Source organism: Crocodylus porosus, unplaced genomic scaffold (assembly GCF_001723895.1).
Source record: "Crocodylus porosus isolate Cpor-Errol unplaced genomic scaffold, CroPor_comp1, whole genome shotgun sequence".
Taxonomy (NCBI): Eukaryota; Metazoa; Chordata; order Crocodylia; family Crocodylidae; genus Crocodylus; species Crocodylus porosus.
The window spans coordinates 19,089,170-19,108,722 of NW_017728947.1; the positions used below are offsets into that span (position 1 = coordinate 19,089,170).

Consider the following 19,553-nt stretch of genomic DNA (forward strand, 5'->3'; position numbering starts at 1 on the left):
CCTGGACTTTCGGAAGGCCTTCGACACTGTCTCTCACCCTGTTCTCATTAAGAAACTGGGGGACTGTGGTGTCGACACCCACGCAGTCAATTGGGTTGTCAACTGGCTGCAGGGCCGCACCCAGAGAGTGGTAGTGGATGGGTCATTTTTGACCTGGAGGGATGTGGGCAGTGGGGTTCCCCAGGGCTCAGTCTTTGCACTGTTCAACATCTTCATCAGTGACTTGGACAAGGGGGTAAAAAGCACCCTGTTCAAATTTGCTGATGACACTAAGATGTGGGGGGAACCTGGGCATGCTAGAAGGAAGGAATAGGCGACAATTGGACCTAGACAGGTTACAGGGGTGGGCGGATGAGAATAGGATGGGATTCAACACCGACAAGTGCAAGGTGATGCACCCAGGGAGGAACAACTGGCTCCATACCTACAGGTTGGGGAACTCCCGTCTTGTCAGTACAGAGGTGGAAAAGGATCTTGGAGTCATCACTGATGCCAAGATGAACATGGGCTGGCAGTGTGGGGACACAGTCAGGAAAGCCAACCATACCTTGTCATGCATCCACAGATGCATCCCAAGCAGGTCCAAGGAGGTGATACTCCCTCTCTGTGTGGCATTGGTCAGGCTGCAGCTGGAGTACTGCGTCCAGTTCTGGGCGCCGCACTTCAGGAGGGATGTGGACAACATTGAGAGGGTCCAGAGGAGGGCCACTTTCATGATAAGGGGACAGCAGGGCAGGCCCTACCAGGAAAGGCTCAGGGACCTGAACCTATTCAGCCTCCACAAGAGAAGGCTGAGGGAGGATCTAGTGGCCTGTTACAAATTAGTCAGAAGGGACCAGCAGGCACTGGGGGAGTCCCTGTTCCCCCAAGCACTACCAGGAGTAGTACAAGCTGGCAGAGGGTAAATTCAGATTAGACATCAGGAGGCACTACTTCACAGTCAGGGCAGCTAGGATCTGGAACCAACTTTCAAGAGAAGTGGTGCTGGCTCCTACCTTGGGGGTCTTTAAGAGAAGGCTAGACGAACACCATGCTGGGGTCATTTGACCCCAGTACTCTTTCCTGCCAAGGCAGGGGGTCGGACTTGATGATCTGCTCAAGTCCCTTCCGACCCTACTAACTATGAAACTATGAAGTAAGTTGATTCATGTTTTCCCTTTTTCAAATTTGATGCAAAATAGATGATCAGGTGCTAAAATCCTCCTGGAAGAAAAACTATAAATAGATGATGCCTGAGCAGAATTGTGTAGCACGGGGTGGGAACAGCACATGTAACCTTTTTATGGTTCCTCTTTTTGTTGCTTTCATTCTTTATCAATCTCTGTCATTAATGTCTATATGCATTTACATACTGTTACAGTACCATATTGCTTCAGAGGTCTTTACAATAGATTCATCTCAGCCTCACGAAGTGTTTCCATGGTGTTCTTCACTAGCGTCATCTCAAAGGCAGAGTAGAGGTGCACCTTATAGACTAACTGCATACGTCTTTGTGAATAACTCCATTCCTCTAGAGTCAGCTTGGAACTGAATCACATCTTCAGCTTCTCTTCTGCACAGGTGGTGGGTAGTTCTGAAGATCAAATGAGCTCCTGTCCAAAGCAGAGTAAATTCTTGCCCTTGCAGATCACCTGGTAAATTGTATGACCTTATCAACTGTTCAGTGGACTCTGTATGCTACCCCTGAGCATGCACCACCAGGCTTCCCAAATGTAATGTTTACAGGCCAATAATCCTTTTTTTCTGTGTAGAGAACTGCATTTTGTATCCAGCATCTGCTGGACACAGCTGATTTAATAAGGTAGGCAGTGGAGTCTTTAAGACTCAACTGAGACATCTTGTGCCTCCACAGAAAAGGTCCCCTTATTCCCTTGCATGATCTACCTGAATGTTGGTGGGGACAGCAGCCTCCACATGACTTTTACTTCCCTTTCAGTGCATGTGAGCAGGGTGAAGAGGGTGGGGGTTGGAAAGAGTGAAACACTGTGAGATGCATTTCTACCCTTTTTGCAAATCACCACCCCAATGTACTAGTCATTGCAAAGTCATCATGCTGAGGCAGCACAGTTACCTACTGCCTCTTGTTTGCCTCTCAATTAATAGAATGCAGCAAGAACAAATATGCACCCATGCTCAACCTACCACTGCAATACACAGGAAACAGTGAAAAAAAGAACAAAATGCAAACTGGCAAAACCAGAGCACAGAGCATGGTAAATGTGAAATCCTAAAATTCTAAAGGAGTCTATTCAATAGAGAAAGGTGACTGATGGCTCTGCTATCTAGTGGGTATTAAAGGCTAAAAATAGCTTGAGGCATTTCAAGCAAGTACAGTATGTGCAATTCTGTGAGAAGAATAAATTCAAGTTTGGTTCCAAGTATTGAAAATGAATCTAGAGAGGTTGGATTTTTCAGAGAATCTAACAAATTCACAGGCTTTCTAATTGCTTTGCATAGCCTCTACTGGAAAGTGGCAGAGTGAAAAGTCTAAAAAAATTGTGATAATTAGCAAACCCTGATTTGGAAGAGTTTTGTTCCCTGCACCCCTATTGGTTGAATATATGTTTAGATTTTAAGAGGACTAACTTTATGTAAAAATGCATAAGATTATCTGAACAATTCACCAAACCTTGTACAACACCCCCAGCTTACGCTGCTTTAAAACAGCAAAAGTATGGTGACAATTATGGAAGTGCTCTTTCACTCATCCTGTAGAAGAGCTGTCTCTGAATTGCAAAAATATTAGGACGAATTGTTCCCTAATTACATGTGTACTATAGTAATTACAGTTAATAGAATTGCATGGTATAATTGAAGACTGCATTTGATTTTCCGGATTCAAGTTTTGGTTGTACTGCATGTGTAAAATACATTCCATTGATACATTGCAAATGCTGTACTACAGCCTGCCTGCAGGTAGCATCCTGCTTTTTTTTTTTTAATCTCTAGAGAAGAGATTATCTAGGTGAAAAGAGTGAGAGATGCATAGGAGACAGGGAAAGGGTGTTGAGTACAGGAGTAGCTATAGAGCAGGGTTCTTAACTCCCAGCCCGTGGGTCAAATCTGGCATGCAGTGCTGTGTGATCCAACCCATGGGGCTCCCCAAAGGTCCAGAAATTGGTGGCAAGAGAGCAGAGGCAATTAACACTACCACTGCTCCTCCACCACCAAATTTCCAAGTCCCGCAGGCCAGATGACGTGGCTCGATGTAAAGGATCTGGCCAGCATGCTCATGGTGCTGGGGCTGAGGCAGTGGGCCTGATCCAGCACACGCAGATCTGGGGATAAGGTTGAGATAGCAGGCATGATCTGGTGTTAATGGAGTCAGGGCTGGGGTAGGGGTAGTGCCTGGGACTGCAGGCATGAGATGGTGTGCAGGACCAGGATCTGATCCAGTGTGTGTTGGATTGGGCTCTAGTACCAAGCACACTGGATTGGGCCTCCAGACCTAATCCAGCCTGCACCACTCATTTGGCTCCCAGGGCCAAAAAATTGAGCACTGCTATTATAGATTATTCCTGTAAAAATCTGGACCAGCTAATATAATGGAGATACAGAATTCAGTCTGACATTATTAACTTGTGACTATACATGTTGGGAGAAGAAAATCTCTTGCATCTTCATATAATGTAACAGGCTAGGTATTAAAAGAGAAACATATTTATGCTGAATCAATTTATCACCCTTAGAACTAAACCTAACTTGTAGAACCAGTCTTGAAGCTCTTGGGATCTGAGTTTTTGGGCCTGCTCAATACAGATGTTGAGGCTAGCCACAAAGCTCAGATTTTGATCTCCTGTCCTCAGAGTACATGGCTATTGAGATTCAGCAACAAAAGCTAAATACAGACAGTCATAAAGTTCAAGACTGAAATCGATTCAGTCTTCGTAAGTTAGTCCAAGCTGTGTAGATTGAACCAATAAGCAAGTGGACAGAGATTCACTTTTGATTCCAGAAATGCAGCCACATGCCTGCAGTGGCCCAGGATAGAAGCTGGGGGGGCGCTAGAGCATGCCTTCCTGCTGAAGCAGACAGCGTGGGCCAAGGCTATCCTGCCCACCCTGTGGGATTTTGCAGAAAAAGTGCAAAACATTCTGGGATACCAGGGGACTATGAGTTGATTTGAATCTGGAAGGGATCTGAGACAGAAGTTAAATAAGATGATTTAAATGAGTTAAGTTTGATAGTACATCCATCCAGATTTATCTGCAACCAGTTTTGGCCATTTTGAAAACACTTACATGCACTGAACTTCTTTTGTGTTACAGATTTGCATTGGTTTCTGATCACTTATACTAGTTTATGTGTAATTTCTGTCCCTAGCCCAAATCTATATTACCATTCACAGTATGAATGGCTGGATGGCCCAATCAGAATTAGGACTACACAGTTAGGTGGTCTGCAAACACATACAAACACACAATGCCTAACCCATAATATTTACAATCTAAGACTCCAGTAAAGCAAAGTGCATAAGCATGTGCTTGAGCCTACTCCTGTATGTCACAGCCCTTAAGCATGTGCTTATATCCAGCTGAAATACAAAAACATGTTATTGCTATTATAACTTTCCTAATGACATATTCAAAACTCAAATCTATCTATATATTATCCATGCTGTGTGCTACTTCCTAATCTGATTGATCTACATTTCATTTCTGGTAACTTGAACATTCACAACACAATTAACAAGGCCAGTAGATAAAAAAGAAAAATACAAAAGGAGAAATTCAGCCTTGCTTAAAAATGTGAATTATCACAAAGTGCAAGAAGTATGGCAAAATCACTTTGTAGTGCAATTATCTTATATGTGACAACTATACTAGCGGCTATGCTAAGTGTGAAGACTAATTAATTGATTTTCCCATCCACACTGGGTTGGATTCTTGAAAAATCTACAGGATACACATGTCCTCAATATATATTGGTCATAAAATCATTTACTACCTGAAGTCCTTGTTTAATCATTTTCTGTACATTTTATAATTATGTAATGTGGTAAAAGAGCAGGTAAAGTGTCTCGTTGTAGATCCAAAGGTTTGAGGTTGAGCCTTACTCTGGATTCATGCTAGCACAGGCAACCCACTGTCTCCCACTACACCCCCCACCGCATCTGCAGTGCAGACAGCTTGGCTCCTTCCTTTAGTGGGTACACCTGTTACTCCTGCAATAACTAGGTGCCTGGCTGTTTGGGAGAAAGGCAGTCAGTTGATGCCCTTTTGTGTGCCATTGGCTACAGAAATTAGCATGCCTTAAGAACTCTATCCCAATGGACTGCCTGTACTTTTAACCTTTTTGTACATTTGAACAGGCCAGAACAGGCAGAAACCAAACATCCCTTGCAAGCAAACTATGGCCATTGGGACTAGACTCTACTTACAGAGGTTTTCTTTGTTTTTTCTGTCACTGGACACTGAACACAACAGGTAGATGTAACAGACAGCGGGAGTCCAAGATAACAATGAGATGATCGGTAAGAAGTGATTATATACTAGTTATCTTATAATCACTAATGACTTCTGTAAGCATTAAAATAAAACAGAGTTTTAAGAGGGAATCTGAAGAGGATAAGGAGAAGCTCCTTCCATACCTGTGGATGACATGGGAGGCAGTACAAAGGTGGAATTATAACTCGAATGAACACACACACAGTTTTTATGGGTCATTCTCTGTCCATCTGGGTAGCCAAGATGTTGCCTGAGTTTAGCTCCAGCTTTCCCCAAGAATGGAAAGCGGGAGAAGGGAGCGACAACAGTAGCTCTTCAGAACAAGGAGGCATGCCAGCTTATTGTATGCGTTCAGGAAAGCATGAATTTTCTCAGCTAGCATTTGGCTATACCAAATCACAAGCATAACTATGTCTAGAAGCTGAAAAGACATCAAGTGTCAGGAAGTGTCTCTCTTGCCCCAGCAATTTATTAGATCATTTATAAAACTGCTCTAATTCAAGGTAATAAATCATTGTCACCAACTGCAAATGGGTGTACCCTGAAAAAGATTTGTAATTTCTTAACATTAAGGCAGGAAGACAAGTCAGAGAGAAACAGTTTTATTAGAAGATATAATAGACCATTCCTGCTGCGTGACTGCAAAGGTACAGGTATAATAGGCCATACTTATGTGCTCAACTCCTGGAGTTGTTCTAGCTGCTGTTAGGGTTTATCCAATAGGGCAGCTGCTTAAACAAGCAAGTACGCTGCAATATTTTGTTCTTTTATATTTAGCACCCAAGGCTCACTAAAATGCTTAATAGAGATTAATTGAATTTCAAGATGCTTCAGTGAGTCAGCTTACTACTGTAGCTGTTTCATACCTGCCAAACATGAAGCACCCATAAGTTAAGATTTAAATGTACAGAAATGCCCACTAGTTTTGGGTGCCCATCCTGAGGTATGTAGGTCCTGAGTTTCAAAGGTGTTGAGTGAGTGCAGCTCCTAATGGCTTTAATTAAAGGTTTGGGCACTTAACTCCTTTGTAAATCAGGCTATAGACGTCTCAAACCAGGCCACTTCTGAAACTGGCAAACCGGAAAATGGAAGTGGGATATATCCCAGTTCCCATTTATTCTTGTGCCTCAGGTATCCTCACTCTCCACTTCTAATTTCTGGTTTTGACAGATCCACAGTACTGCAAGTTAACTTGAGTTTAAAATGTGGAGAATGCAAAATAAGTCATTATGAAACAATGGTCACAATAGAACCTAGTTCATGTAAAATGCCTAGTCAATAGGACTGTCTGTGTACCAGAACGGCCTTATTTAACAAGCAGTTTATACAGAAGGTGACCCTTGTCTATCTAAACCTGTAATGTGGGGTAGTTGTGTGCACTCAATTCATTTTATTTTTAAAACTAAATATGTTTTTTTTTTCCTGAGGCCATATGCTGTTTCTGATCAAAGCTGAGTTTGAGGATAGTACCAAAAACATTAAAAATTATTTTACATAAAAGCATCAGAGGCTACTGATAGACTCAGAACCCAGCCAGAAGACATCCTTGTGTTGAAGAAAGTTGGGTTGCCATAACTCCCTCCTCCCATTTTTCTCTCTGGAAGAGAGTTGGGGCCAAACCTAGGTAACATCTTGGCTGCTCAGATGGAGGTAGAGGGACCCAACCAACCTGCCAACCTTCCAAACCCTTCAGGCCTCCTTGGGTGTGCACTGCTGAAGGGTACCCTTTGGTGTCTTGCTTTGATGGAGATGGATGCAGGGACCTTCTTTTTCTTTTTTTTGTTAAGGTTCTTTTGAATTCAGCATTGTGTTTGTTGGGGGGATATGGAGTTTTTGGGTGGGTTGGTTTGTTTCTGTTTGCTTGTTTTGTTTTGTGGAGGCAGCCATGGATCTGTAGAAGAGGGGTGGGTTTGGATAGGACGTTGAAGAGCACAGCGGGAGGGATCTTTCCTAAGGATGAGCCAGGGGAGTGGGAGTGTGTGGACAGTAGAAAGAGGTTTCTTGTATTTGAATTTAAATGGCAGTTGGAAGGCATACTGGGGATACATGGGTTGGAGGGTTTGCTTGTTATGGTGGTTTACCTAAAGGACCAGCAGGTGGGGGTGGGGGAGAGGAGTTGGAGCTGTTGTTTGAGGAATCTGCTGTTATTTCCTATCTGGGTGGTTTGTCTGTTTATTGTAAGCTTCTTTTGGAAAGGGCGGGATATAAAACTAACAAATAAATAGAGAAACAAACCCAAGCCTAAAAATAGAAAGGCTTCTCCATCCTGACATGCTGGAAATCAGAATAACTTTTCTGATAAATATACAAAAGCCAAATTAAGCCTGCTTTCATGTTCATCTAGGGCTGATCCATTTATTAATTACTTCCTCCATTACACACACTGCTGTTGCTGCCTGTAAGGTTGGAAAAAACACTGGCAGAGCAAGAAGCTTTCTGCTCAGAGAGACTCAGATTAGAAGAACTGTCATTTGAATATACAAGGTGCTTAGAGGCAGTGCTCTCTATAGATGTCTTTTGTGGGCTGTGGAGGTATTTTATCCTCCATAATGTGTATCTATTGCTACTAACCAACTGCATAAGACGATACTATAAAAAGATTTCAAAGCCTGAGATGGCAGCAGAATATGGAATGAGAAGAATCAAAGCCACTGTAGATTGACCAAAACAAAGTTTTAGTGTTATTAGAAAATAGCAAGAAGACACTCGTGTGATACCATCCAATTAGTGAATTTAACATTTGTGTTCGTGGTGAAGCTGGCTTATTTCATGTGCAATCTGCAATACTTACTTGAAATAGACTATTGTGTTAGATATTCAGTAAAAGTGAATTTGGTACATTGTTACGTCAAACTGGACTAGAATACAATACAATAGAAAATGATGTAAAATGGGACATGCAATCCCTGCCTTTATAGCTGACCATAAGGAAATCCTGAAAATCTGGGACATCATCTGGGAAATCTGGGACCCAGCCCCCTCCCTCCCCACCAGCAGTTTCACAAGTGGGGTGGGGCCACATGCTGGGTAGGCAGCAGCGCCTGCCTGGCCACCTACAAGGTGCTTCGTGCCACTTTAACTCCTGGGCAGACAGTGCCCTGCACCCCTGCATTTCTGTGACACCCATTATAATTCCCAACAGTCAGCTGGGACTAGCCTCTAATATGAGGATTGTCCCAGAGAAAATGGGACATATAGTCACCCTGTGCCTATATAATGTAATGAGATGCACAAGGAACTGAAATATATATATTTTCAAATGAAATAACCAAGCTGTGGCTAATTTGGCAGGTTTAATTCTGTGGGGTTTGTTGGTTTTTGTGTGTGTTTTAAGGAGGTTCACACCTACTTGTGCTGGATTCTCTGTTGATTTATGTGCTGTGAAACTCCATTAACTTTAATGGGATTGCATGGCCTTTTGCTATTTTTGACTTTCAGGTTTGAAACAACCAACACGCTCGAAGCTAAACTCAGTCAAAGCTGCCAGGGTCGATACAGGTCCTCTTCACAACCATAAATCAGCTTGCATAACCTAGCTCAGTTTTGTTTCAAAGGTTCATAATCCTTGCCTTTCGTTCAGAGCTTGGATGAAATTAAGAGAGTTTTGCAGAGTTTTGCTGATTTGCGATTTTATTGCCAGTCTTAATGGCTACTAAGAGAACTAACTCAAATGACTGTAATTCAGTCCAACTTCTTGAATAATTCTGTGCTAGTTTGTCATAATTTTATGAAACTGAATACAACATTTGAAATTTTGGAAATGCTAATTGGAAAGCTAAATACTGTGAGAACCTGTTTATATGAACCTTTTATCTGGATACCAACGTTAGGCAAAACCAGGCTATGTCTCATGCTGTGCATCATTTGCAGTGATATGGTCCCTATTAGCTACAAACCCTGTTTATGAGCATATACTCTGTGTTCTCTGCTTTATCCCAGAATAAACCTTTACTAAAACTGTGCTGATGAGACCAGGGATGAATCCAGAGGTACCCCTTTCAGACTGGACCACTCTTTGGGAATCTCTGGGGACTTTTTAAAAATCCCTCAAGCAGCTGATAATCCCCCTTTTCCTCTGTGCTCAGAGTCATGTCTATTCCCCTTCACTTCCCTCCCCTCTGCTCTGCCTGCTGCTGCTTTCCCCACTGTCCCAGAGGTGGGGGAAGATTTAGAGACACTCCTGGTCACTCAAGCAGGTGTCAAAAAAAATGATGCCTGGGAGGGGGAGGAGGACCCTCAACAGCCAATCACCTTGCCTGCTGCTCCCAGCCCCAGGCAGCCAGCCTGGGAAAGCAAAAAAGAGCAAAAACCTAGACATTTGCTCTCATTTTAAAAACCCACCTGGACACAAGGACAGGGGGCCAGAAAAAGAGGACATGTCTGGGAAAACCTGGACATATGGTAACCCTAAGCAGGAATGCTTGGGGGCTGGGTTCAGCTGGGACATCAGTAGAAGCAGCATTGATAGGTGGGAGGCGCAGTTCCCTTCCCATACCAGCTCTTGGAGGAGACTGGGCAGGGTGGGGGAGTTGTGGCTGTCACTGTCATTGCTCCAGGTGAGCCTGCCTCCCCACCCCTGCTCTGGGGGCTCCCATAGTGTGGTTTGCCCATGGGGGTGGGGGAGGATACTGAGAGCAGGATGCAGCCAGTCCTGCAGCTAGGTTGTTGCTCCCACACCCACCGTTGCCAAATCCTGGATCTGCCCCTGGATGGGACAGTACCTGAACTCTAATCACATATGGAATTTGAAGGTTTCAAATCCCAATCCAAATATTGTGTTTGGGGCCTATAACTATACTGGACCAAACCTGATTTTAGCCATCATTAAACTTTAGGTCAGAAAGTAGATTCAAATCTAGACCAGACTCTGTTCTCTCTCTACTCTTTACCCCCAATCAGGTAAGAATCAATTTAACTCCTGTAGTGCCATTTTAGTATGCAGCATATTTTTCATACTAGGAACATAAAGAAGAGGGCATCAAATAATGCCCACATAAATTTCCAAGTGCTCCTCTTTCCCCACATTAACTAAATCAGCATTTTAGCTCCAGGCTCAGTTATATGCCACATTGACAGTTAGGTCTTGATTCATCCTTAGCAGGACAACAGCTAAGTTTTTGCTTAACTTTAAATATAATTTCCACTGGTATCAACAGGTTCTTGAAGGTAAGCACATGATTACATGCTTTTCTTGATTAAGGGCCTGAAACACTTGCATTTCTTTGATTGTATTGTTTAAAATGTTTGGTTTACTGACACCCACAAGATTTCAGTTTTGTAAAGCAAATAAAATATGAAACTGGTACCTTCACCTTGTGTACTCTGCATTTTATTCATGTAGCATCTACTTTCCAGTGAAGAAACATGCTTTATTCCCATTAACTCTGCGAAGACATTTGCCTATGCATTGAGAGCAGAATAAAGTTCCTGGTCTCTGAAAGGGTGCTATTTGTGATTCACAACCAGGGATCCTGGTTTTCTCTGATAAAATAGCAAATTCTCTGAAAAAAATCACACATTCTCTGATAAAAATCCCAAATTCCATTATTAAAATGAAACACCTATATATATCAATTGAACACAATGTTTTATTGATGTATTTACAATTCTAAAGCAATTTGGAAGCCTATCAGTACCTCAATCACTATAATAAAATAGATTCTAAATACCTATACATTTTGGTATTTGATTTGGGGTTTTTTATCATAGAAAATCAGATTTTCCCTTGCTCCCTTAGCTCACAGAACACAGGTCCAGTAGGTCTCTCACTCACTGCCCCCCCAAGAGCCCCCCAGCCCTGCTGGTGCCCCTCACTCCCCACCCACTGCCCCCGAGATCTGCTGGTGCCCCTCACTTCCCCCACAGCTCCCTGGCACTGCTGGTGCCTCTCACTTCTCCCCCCACAGCCCCCTGCCCCTCCCAGTCCTGCCAGAGAGGAACCCCAGCTGCCAGACCTATAGAGCCAAGGACCCGGGTCTGCAGGCCCCTGCCTCTCATAGCAGTGAGCTAGCCCTGGCTGCCATCCATGGGAGGTGGCAACTGTTGCAGCACAGCAGAGCATGGAGCCTGGCTCCCCTTCTCCCATGGGTGGCATGGCCGGACTGGAGCTTGTGGGTGGGGCAGGTGGTCTGCTGTGGGCTTAGGCAGAGGGCCAGCTCCCCACCACTGCACACACTCCTGCTGGGGCAGGGGGACCTGTGCCCTCCAGATTTGTGTGTGGGGCAGAGGTGTTTGCAGGCTGCCTGCTGCAGGCTCAGTCTCCCTACTCTGCTGTCCTTCCTTGGGGCCTCTGCAGTCCAGTGTGTGCGACCAGGCATGGCAAGGCAGAGCAGGGCTGGACAGGGTAGCTCCTTGTCACTGCAAACTCTGTGCTGCCCTGGTGATGTGCCCCCTGCCCGCCTTGGAGCAGTGAGGGGCAAACCTTGTGCCACTGCCTTTAATGCTGCTGGGCAGGCAGGAGACATGGGTCTCACAGAAGCAAGGAGTTTCTGTGCCTGGCCTTGTTCTGCTCTGCTGTGCCAGGTTCCACCTGCTGAGCTGCAGAGGCCCTGGGGGATGCCAACAGGACAGGGAGCCCAAGCCCACAGTGAGCAGCCCATATTCACCCCTGCCCCATACACAGATCTGAGGGGCACAGGTCCCCCTGTTCCCCTAGGATTATGTGCAGTGATGGGAAACTGGCCCCACTCCTCTCTGCCCCCTGGATGAGCCACCCACAGCCCCATCCCACTCCCCACTGGGGCCCTGCAGCCATGCTTTCCAGCTCCGGGCCCCAAGCCCTATGGCCCACCGGACTGGGCAGCATCCCCAGCCCCAGCCCTGCCTAACTCCCTCCCTCCCCATGGGGCTTCAATCCCCCTCCCCACACCAGACTTACCTGCAGGAACTGCTCTCTAGGCTACCTGGTGGCCATGAGCACATGCTCCCTGCCTGACCACCCTCCTCCTGCTCCCACCAGCCCCTTGCAGACTGGAACTCTTCCAGCCTGTAGATTGCTCTTTGCAAAAGTGTAAAATCCATGTTTCTCCATTAAAATGAGGAAAAAATGTGTTCTTCTCGGGTAAAAGGGGAAATCCGCGTTTTTTGCCATTTGGTTGCGGGAAACAGAAAACCTGGATCCCTGTGAGCTTTCCTATATCAGGTCCTATACCAGAGATTTCTTGAGATGCCAGGAATATATATACATATATACATGTATAGCTTAGGTTAAAAAGAAAAAAGTTCTCCTGTTTTGTATTTGTTAATGTTTACTTCAGGCAAGAACCGCCTGCGGTATGCTTTTACGCAAATGTACTAACTTTGACTTGATCCTTGGCATGTGAACTGAAGGGTTTCGCCACACAGTTTGGTGTTTCCACATCTTATGTGACATTGGCTGGTAACTGCTAGTGCCAGCTTTTAGAGTCAAGAATTCACCAGGGCTGTAGATGCAAAGTCACCTGACTTTGCAGGATTGAGGAAAGCCATACACAGTCCTTCACTTTGTACACTCAGGTAAATAGTATGCTAAGACAAATATGACAGATAATAAATAACACAACTATAAAGGGAAAATGGAAAAATAGCATTTTTCATGGTAAATTGGGGTTAGAAAGCTTATTTCTCTAGCTTTTCTCTGTTATTAACAGGGATGTGATTAACTTCCATAGATTCTACATTAAAAAAAATCCTATAAAAGTAAAATGATGACTGGAAATATATTAACACATTCTATGGATTGAGGTCAAATGCCAATAGAGAGACAAAAGAATAATTTTCTGCATAAATGCATCATAGAGACCAATTTGATCAGTTTAAAACAGGTCAAGGTTATAAATAAGTTGTTAAACTGAAATATAAAATTGTAAAATGAAAAACTGGGATACTTACATTGGTGACATATTCAATATCCTTCCAAATATTACATTCCCTGGGAAAGTCTGTCAAATCTAAAAAATTATCCACTATCACTTGGCCAATCAAGTCATGCCTGGAGAACCTGTCAAAGTCGTACACAGAGAAGTGAAGCTTCCTTGTGGTCAGGTCATTGTATGGAACAGGAAATAAAAAAACTTCATCAAATACGGGGTTTAGGGTCTTTCTGTGCACTTTAGTCTGGTGTTTTGTTTTCCTATCTGGAAGCAAATAGATCTTCACATAAGGGTCTGAAGTCCCAGAAAAGTCCTTTGCTGGCAGGTTGACAGCTTTGTGAATTTTTACTATCAGCTGCTCTAAGTCACAATCATATTTCAAAATAAAGTTGAGCTTCCCACAGGCTTTGCTGTTGTTTCGCCGTCCGTCATCAGTGTCCACTGATCTTTGCTTATACAGCTCCGGTTTAATGCGTCCAATCCCAGTCAACTGCTCCTGTTTTTGAAGCTGCTGGATGTTGAAGTCTGGGTTTGAAAGATTGAGCTGTCTTCGTATTGAATTGTGCCTTAAGCAAAACATGAAAGAAGCTAAATTGATTATATTGTCAGGTGTTGTGTGATTCTTGTCGGGACATTATTTTAATTTCATTGGGCATATTTAATCATGCCTTTAGGTAGCATGAACATATATAGCACACTATCCCTTTTTAATAGAGCAATATTTCTGTAATTGAAATATTATTACAGTACATCTTCATCATTAGATTTATTATGCTTGTATAATGCACAATTCTTATACCTTAAGTACACAAAATATACGCTCCAAAGTCAGTTGAAGCTTGTAACACCCCTCCCCGCAAATAACCAAGCTCATTGGAAAGCCGCCGGATCACCTATTTCCATTGAGTTATAAATGTATACATGATTTAATACAACTGCATATAACTGTCAATGCAGCCCTCCCATGCCAGATATAAATTCACAGAAATCAATGAATTTAGTACCAAGAAGTATAAATTAGTCCCATAGGTACATTTGTAATAATAATTATTCCTATTATTTGCCATGAAAGGACTGTATAAATATTCAGCCCAATCCCACACAATTTAATGGTTTATGCCTATATAATGGAGAGGAGAATCTGTCCCTTTACCCATCACATAGCTTTAGGCGAGTTTATTGATATCTGGTAGGAAGAAAAAAGACTGAATATGGGAGGGAGGTATTTCCCAACAGCTGTAAATTAATTACTGATCAATAAAAACTACTATTTGATTTACAAGCTGTTTCTTTTTAATTTAAATGGTTTGCTACCCATCTCTATCAATATTTTTTCTTCTGCTTTGGTCCTTCTCTTATAACTACCATCAGATGTTATAAACATTGTAAGTAGTTAGGCTGAAAGACTGCTTTAGTTTTATTACTCCTAGGAGAGAAAGTTCCTTTTAGCTTCGGTCCAATGAGATTTATTATCTGGAGTCACTTGGTTATTGTGATTGAAATTTCCACTTCACAAGAAGATGGCAGAAATCAAATTTGCAGTCCCTGTAGGGCAGTTAGATGAGAAAGTTGGATTAGGTAAAAGCCCTCATTTTTATGAGTTTTACAATTTTTTCTTATTAATACATAAAATCATACATCATATTGAAGAACCAAAGCATAGTGAACATAAAAGGGAACACCTGGGAAAAATCTTAGGTTACAGTTAGTCAAGACTATTTATGCTGAATGTAATCAGCAATATTTCCTCTCATATTATCATTCATTTCTTGTAAATGTGTGTGTATATGTTAAAACAGAAGCATTCTCTCTCTCATAATCCAACTAATTTTTCTCCCCTGCTACATAATAAAAGCATAATTATGTAGTTATTAGTAGTCTTCCATGACAAAATATTATTGTGTCACAAATAAACAAATTAGACAACTTAACCCCTACGCTTCTTTAAAGAACATGGACATAATGCAACACAAGAGGTAAATACAGACTTGTGGGTTAATACAGTATCCACTTTGACGAGGTGGGAAACCTGAAGTACACAAATTAAATGATATACAGCAAATTCGTAACTGATCAAGGACTAGAACCCTGGTGTCCTGGTTTTAAGTACTAGACTGTCTCATATACACATGCTTCCTCTCATACAGCCTGCATGTCACATCTTCCATGTCAGAGCTGCTCACACACAATGGAAATATGAAAAGGCACGTGGCATTAGGGGCTCCAGTTGAATGTAGGAAGGGAATTAAAATGAGCAGGACTTGTTTTTTTCCAGTACCTTTCTTAGGGGTCCCTTCCAAACTGTATATTTAAGCGTTTGGAGGGATGGAAAGAGGGTTCAAAACAATTTCTCCTTCCCTTTCTTCTGAGGTAAAACTTCAAGGACTGTCACTCCCCAGTCCTAAACTAGCTTTTCTGTAGGGAGCGCTGCTGATCTAGGACTAAGAAAATATAATTGTTTTGAGTGGATAAATTTCATAGTCTTCGTTTTCCTTACATGATTGAGAAATTTGTCTCTTTATGGTTTCAGCACTGGATTTTCTTACTTCCACTGTCTTGTGCCTAGTGAGGCTTTAGCTCTCACTTTAGCTCTCACTGCTGAAGGAAGAATTTTGCTTTACAAAAACACAGTGAAAATGTGACTATGACAGAAAACTCTGGGAATTGTACTGAGAATATTAAAAAGTCCCTGGCTTCTGGGGGTATGGGGGAGAGAATTAAAATCCTCTTAAGTGGATAAATACACACCAATTAAGTGTGTATTTTTGTATTTTACATTTCCTTTAAATTATGTAAAAAATACACCATTAAAAAAGTTTGGTTGTTCGTAAAGCTTGTGGACTGTCAGTGAAAAAAAAAAGTTCTCTCATTGACAATCTGCTTGTGTGTCCTATATCTTAAATAGGAGGCAGTGCCAGAGTTTGAAATCTGCCTTGCATGTGGCTGGTAATGCAACGGTGCATCTTTGCTTGGGCTCAGCTTCCATAGTCACAGATTCCTAGGACTGATCTACAGCCTATTGAGAAAAAGACAAGGACATTTATCCAGGCACTCAGGAGCATTCCTGTTGTTTACTGGGGTCTTTGCTTATCTAAACCACAGCCGTCCAACTCTTGGCCTGCAAGCTCATGCCTTGCTGCCACTTCTACCATCACTCTGGTTGCTAAGGCCAAGATCTCTGGGCTTCCACTCCCATCATCCAGCTTGTTTTCTGGTGTGCTCCTGGACATGGGATGCGATGGCAGGGCCCACAGAGTCTGAGGGGCTTGGGGCCTGGAGGGGCACCCACATGACATGCAGCCCATGTGATGGGGGGTGGGGGGAGGAAGGAGGGTGCATAGCATGTGGTCTCTAGCTACTCAGAAGTTGGACAGTCCTGATCTAGATCAAGATATTAACACTGAAAGATTGGCAATTACTGAACTTAATCCTTAGCTCTTAGCTGCTCTGACAGCACCTTATCTTAAAGAACAGCCTATGGTCAAGAGCTTTTGCCAAACCTGCTAATTCAGGTGACCAGAATAACTGTGGGGCTAGTGCTGAACTTCACTAATTGGCTGTTCAAGTGCTGATCTTTTTATGGCCATGTGCTGAATAATCCTTTTATCACCTTTCCTTCCACACTCTCACACTGACACCTTCCTCCTTTCCTGTTCCCTCATATACTGGTGTTCAGTTTCCTGTGCCTGCATCCAAACTTATTCAGTCTGTTTTTCACCCATAGTCAATGTTGTAACTAAATTCTGTCACTTCTAATCCTATTTCTGACTCTCCTAAGTGTTTCATTAGCTTGCCCTATTTTTTGGTTGTTTTTGAAATCTTCACAGGGATATTACTGAGTGCTCAGCCTCAGCACAATAAGTATAAATGAACATGTTTTACAGGATCAGATCTGGACTGTTCTCTTGTTCCGAAGGACACCATTTTGGCAAGTTTTCTTGTTTATGAGGGGAGTAGGCAGATGGTGCATTTGTTGTTTGTGATTGAAAAAAAAAGGACTACCATTATGGCCACACCCTCTTAAACCGTCTGTCATGAAGCACAGCCCAACAAGTAAATAATTTTCTATAACCATTAAAGTGATTAAGACAGGTAAAATAAACATTTGTTGTTGGTCTGCATACTGTCTAAAAATGGATGGGGATGAAACAGGGAGAGTAATATTTTATTATTAGAAGAAAATTGTGCTACTGACCGAGCAGAAGACGTTGGTTCTGTGATTTGGCGATGCATTCGGACATTGTGTACACAGTTCTCCTTGGTCCCTGCTTGAGCATCTAATGGAATATCAGGGGAAGTGTGGCTAATTTTCATGGAGGACTCTGGGTAGGAAGTAGGCTGTCCCAAGTAATCCTCGCTATACTCATGGTCATTGGTTTCTGTGTCTGTACAGTTCAGCGAATCCTGCTTGTCTTTGTTCCCAGAAGGCAGGCCACGTTCTCGCCAAGGGATCCAGCAAAGCTTCCAGGACACAAACAGAGACACACCAAACAGAGCAAGTCCACAGGCTGTGACAACTAAGGAGAGCAAGCTTACTGAGATATCTGCAAAGAAGGAACACACAGAGACATTTCACATTTATTTTTTTCTCCAGTTGGTTAGAGATTTGTGCATCTCCTATGGGGAACACAATATAGAGCTAAGCTTTCTTTACATATTGCTTAACTTGGATTGGAAAAATTAAATACCTATAGCAGCAACTGTCAGGGCATAAAAATGTATTAAAATGTTTTCTTCTCCACTTTCTCTGGGAAAAAAAAATTGTCATTAAAGTTTTATTGTATGTAAATAAAATATTAACACAGAATTATGCCTTTGAAATACATTATTTACATGTGACCTAAGATGTGCTTCCTGAGATTTCACATGTTTTATAAAGGAGCTTGAAACATCATTTAGAGTTATTTTATTCAACCGAATCTATTCATTAGTCTCTTATGTTAGTAAATGCTAGTCTGGAGAACATTGTTATGGTGTTTGTAAAAGATACACAAGGAAAGTGCACAAAATACAAAGTAATCATTAAACAGCGTCTTCCACTTTACCTGAAGGTTTTTAAAAGATTAAATATGCAAAGCCTTGCAATATATTATCAAGCTTCAGTGGCTATGTTCACACATTCTGTTACAAGCAATGAAGATGTTAAACTGACATACAGCCTTCGCTGTGGGAAGTCAGCACTGCAGAGTAAGGTTCAACAGACTGTAACAGGGTGCTCTACCCCCTTAAGAAAGGGTAGCCAGCTGTGCTAAGGATATAGGATATTCAGCTGCTGGGCTTTCTGCTAACAAGGGAGTGTTCCACTGGGAGCTTAAAACCCCAAAGGAAAGAGCTGTGAGAGAACTGTTGCAAGGAGAAAGGAAGCAGGATATGAGCTAAACATCTTGTTGCATGGGTGTACCACACTCCTCCGGGGGCCAGAGCAAAAGGGATCCTGTTCTAGTGCTTGGGAGGGGCAGAAGGGTTGATTTTGTTTGTCTGTTTCCTTGCTTGTTTGGTATTTAAACACATAGAATCATAGAAAATGAGGGTTGGAAGAGACCTCAGAGGGTCATTTAGTCCAAACTCCTGCTCAAAGTAGAACTACCCACAACTATATCATCTCAGTCAAGGCTTTGTCTAGCTAGGTCTTAAAACCTGAAAGGATGCAGATTCCACAACCTCTCTCGCTAACCTGTTCCAGTGCTTTACTGCCCTCCTGGTGATACAGTTTTCCTAATATCTTTCCTAAACTTCCCTTGCTGCAACATGAGACTGCTGCTTCTTGTTCTGTCATCTGCCACCACTGAGAACAGTCTAAATCCATCCTCTTTGTAACCACCCTTCAGGTACTTGAAGAATACTATTAAATCCCCTATGGCATGTCTACATGAGACACTATATGTAGCTTGTCATTGTGATGACGTTGCTTCGGTGGACATGATCCATGACACAAATGCTACTGTGAAATAGCAATGAACTACTATGCAGTAGCTTGTTACTAATGTAATGTGGGGTTGGAAATAATTCATGCACCATCATTTAGTGGTTACTGCACGGTCATTTAGTACTTGCCAAAGCTAAAGGAAGTACTAAATGAGTAGCACCTGTGCAGCCATTTACAGATATAGATGCACCCCCTCAGTCTTCTCTTCTCTAAATGAAATAAACCCAGTTCCCTTAGCCTCTCCTCATCAGTCATGTGCCTGAGCCCCCAACCATTTTTGTTGCCCTCTGCTGAACTCTCTCCAATTTGTCCACATCCTTTGTGTGTGTG

General features: G+C 42.6%; 1 protein-coding gene across 4 annotated transcripts in view; it reads right to left on the reverse strand.

Moving 5' to 3' along the window:
- The window catches only part of SYT9 (synaptotagmin 9), a 154,792-nt gene that overhangs the window by 70,377 nt on the left and 64,862 nt on the right, over window positions 1-19,553 (reverse strand). For all 4 annotated transcript variants that reach the window (XM_019552156.1, XM_019552157.1, XM_019552155.1 and 1 more), the window contains exons 2-3: window positions 17,493-17,841; window positions 13,317-13,863 (exon numbers count right to left, since the gene is read on the reverse strand). In XM_019552156.1, the coding sequence (XP_019407701.1) occupies window positions 13,317-13,863; window positions 17,493-17,841 (896 nt within the window). The remainder of the gene's footprint in view (window positions 1-13,316; window positions 13,864-17,492; window positions 17,842-19,553) is intronic.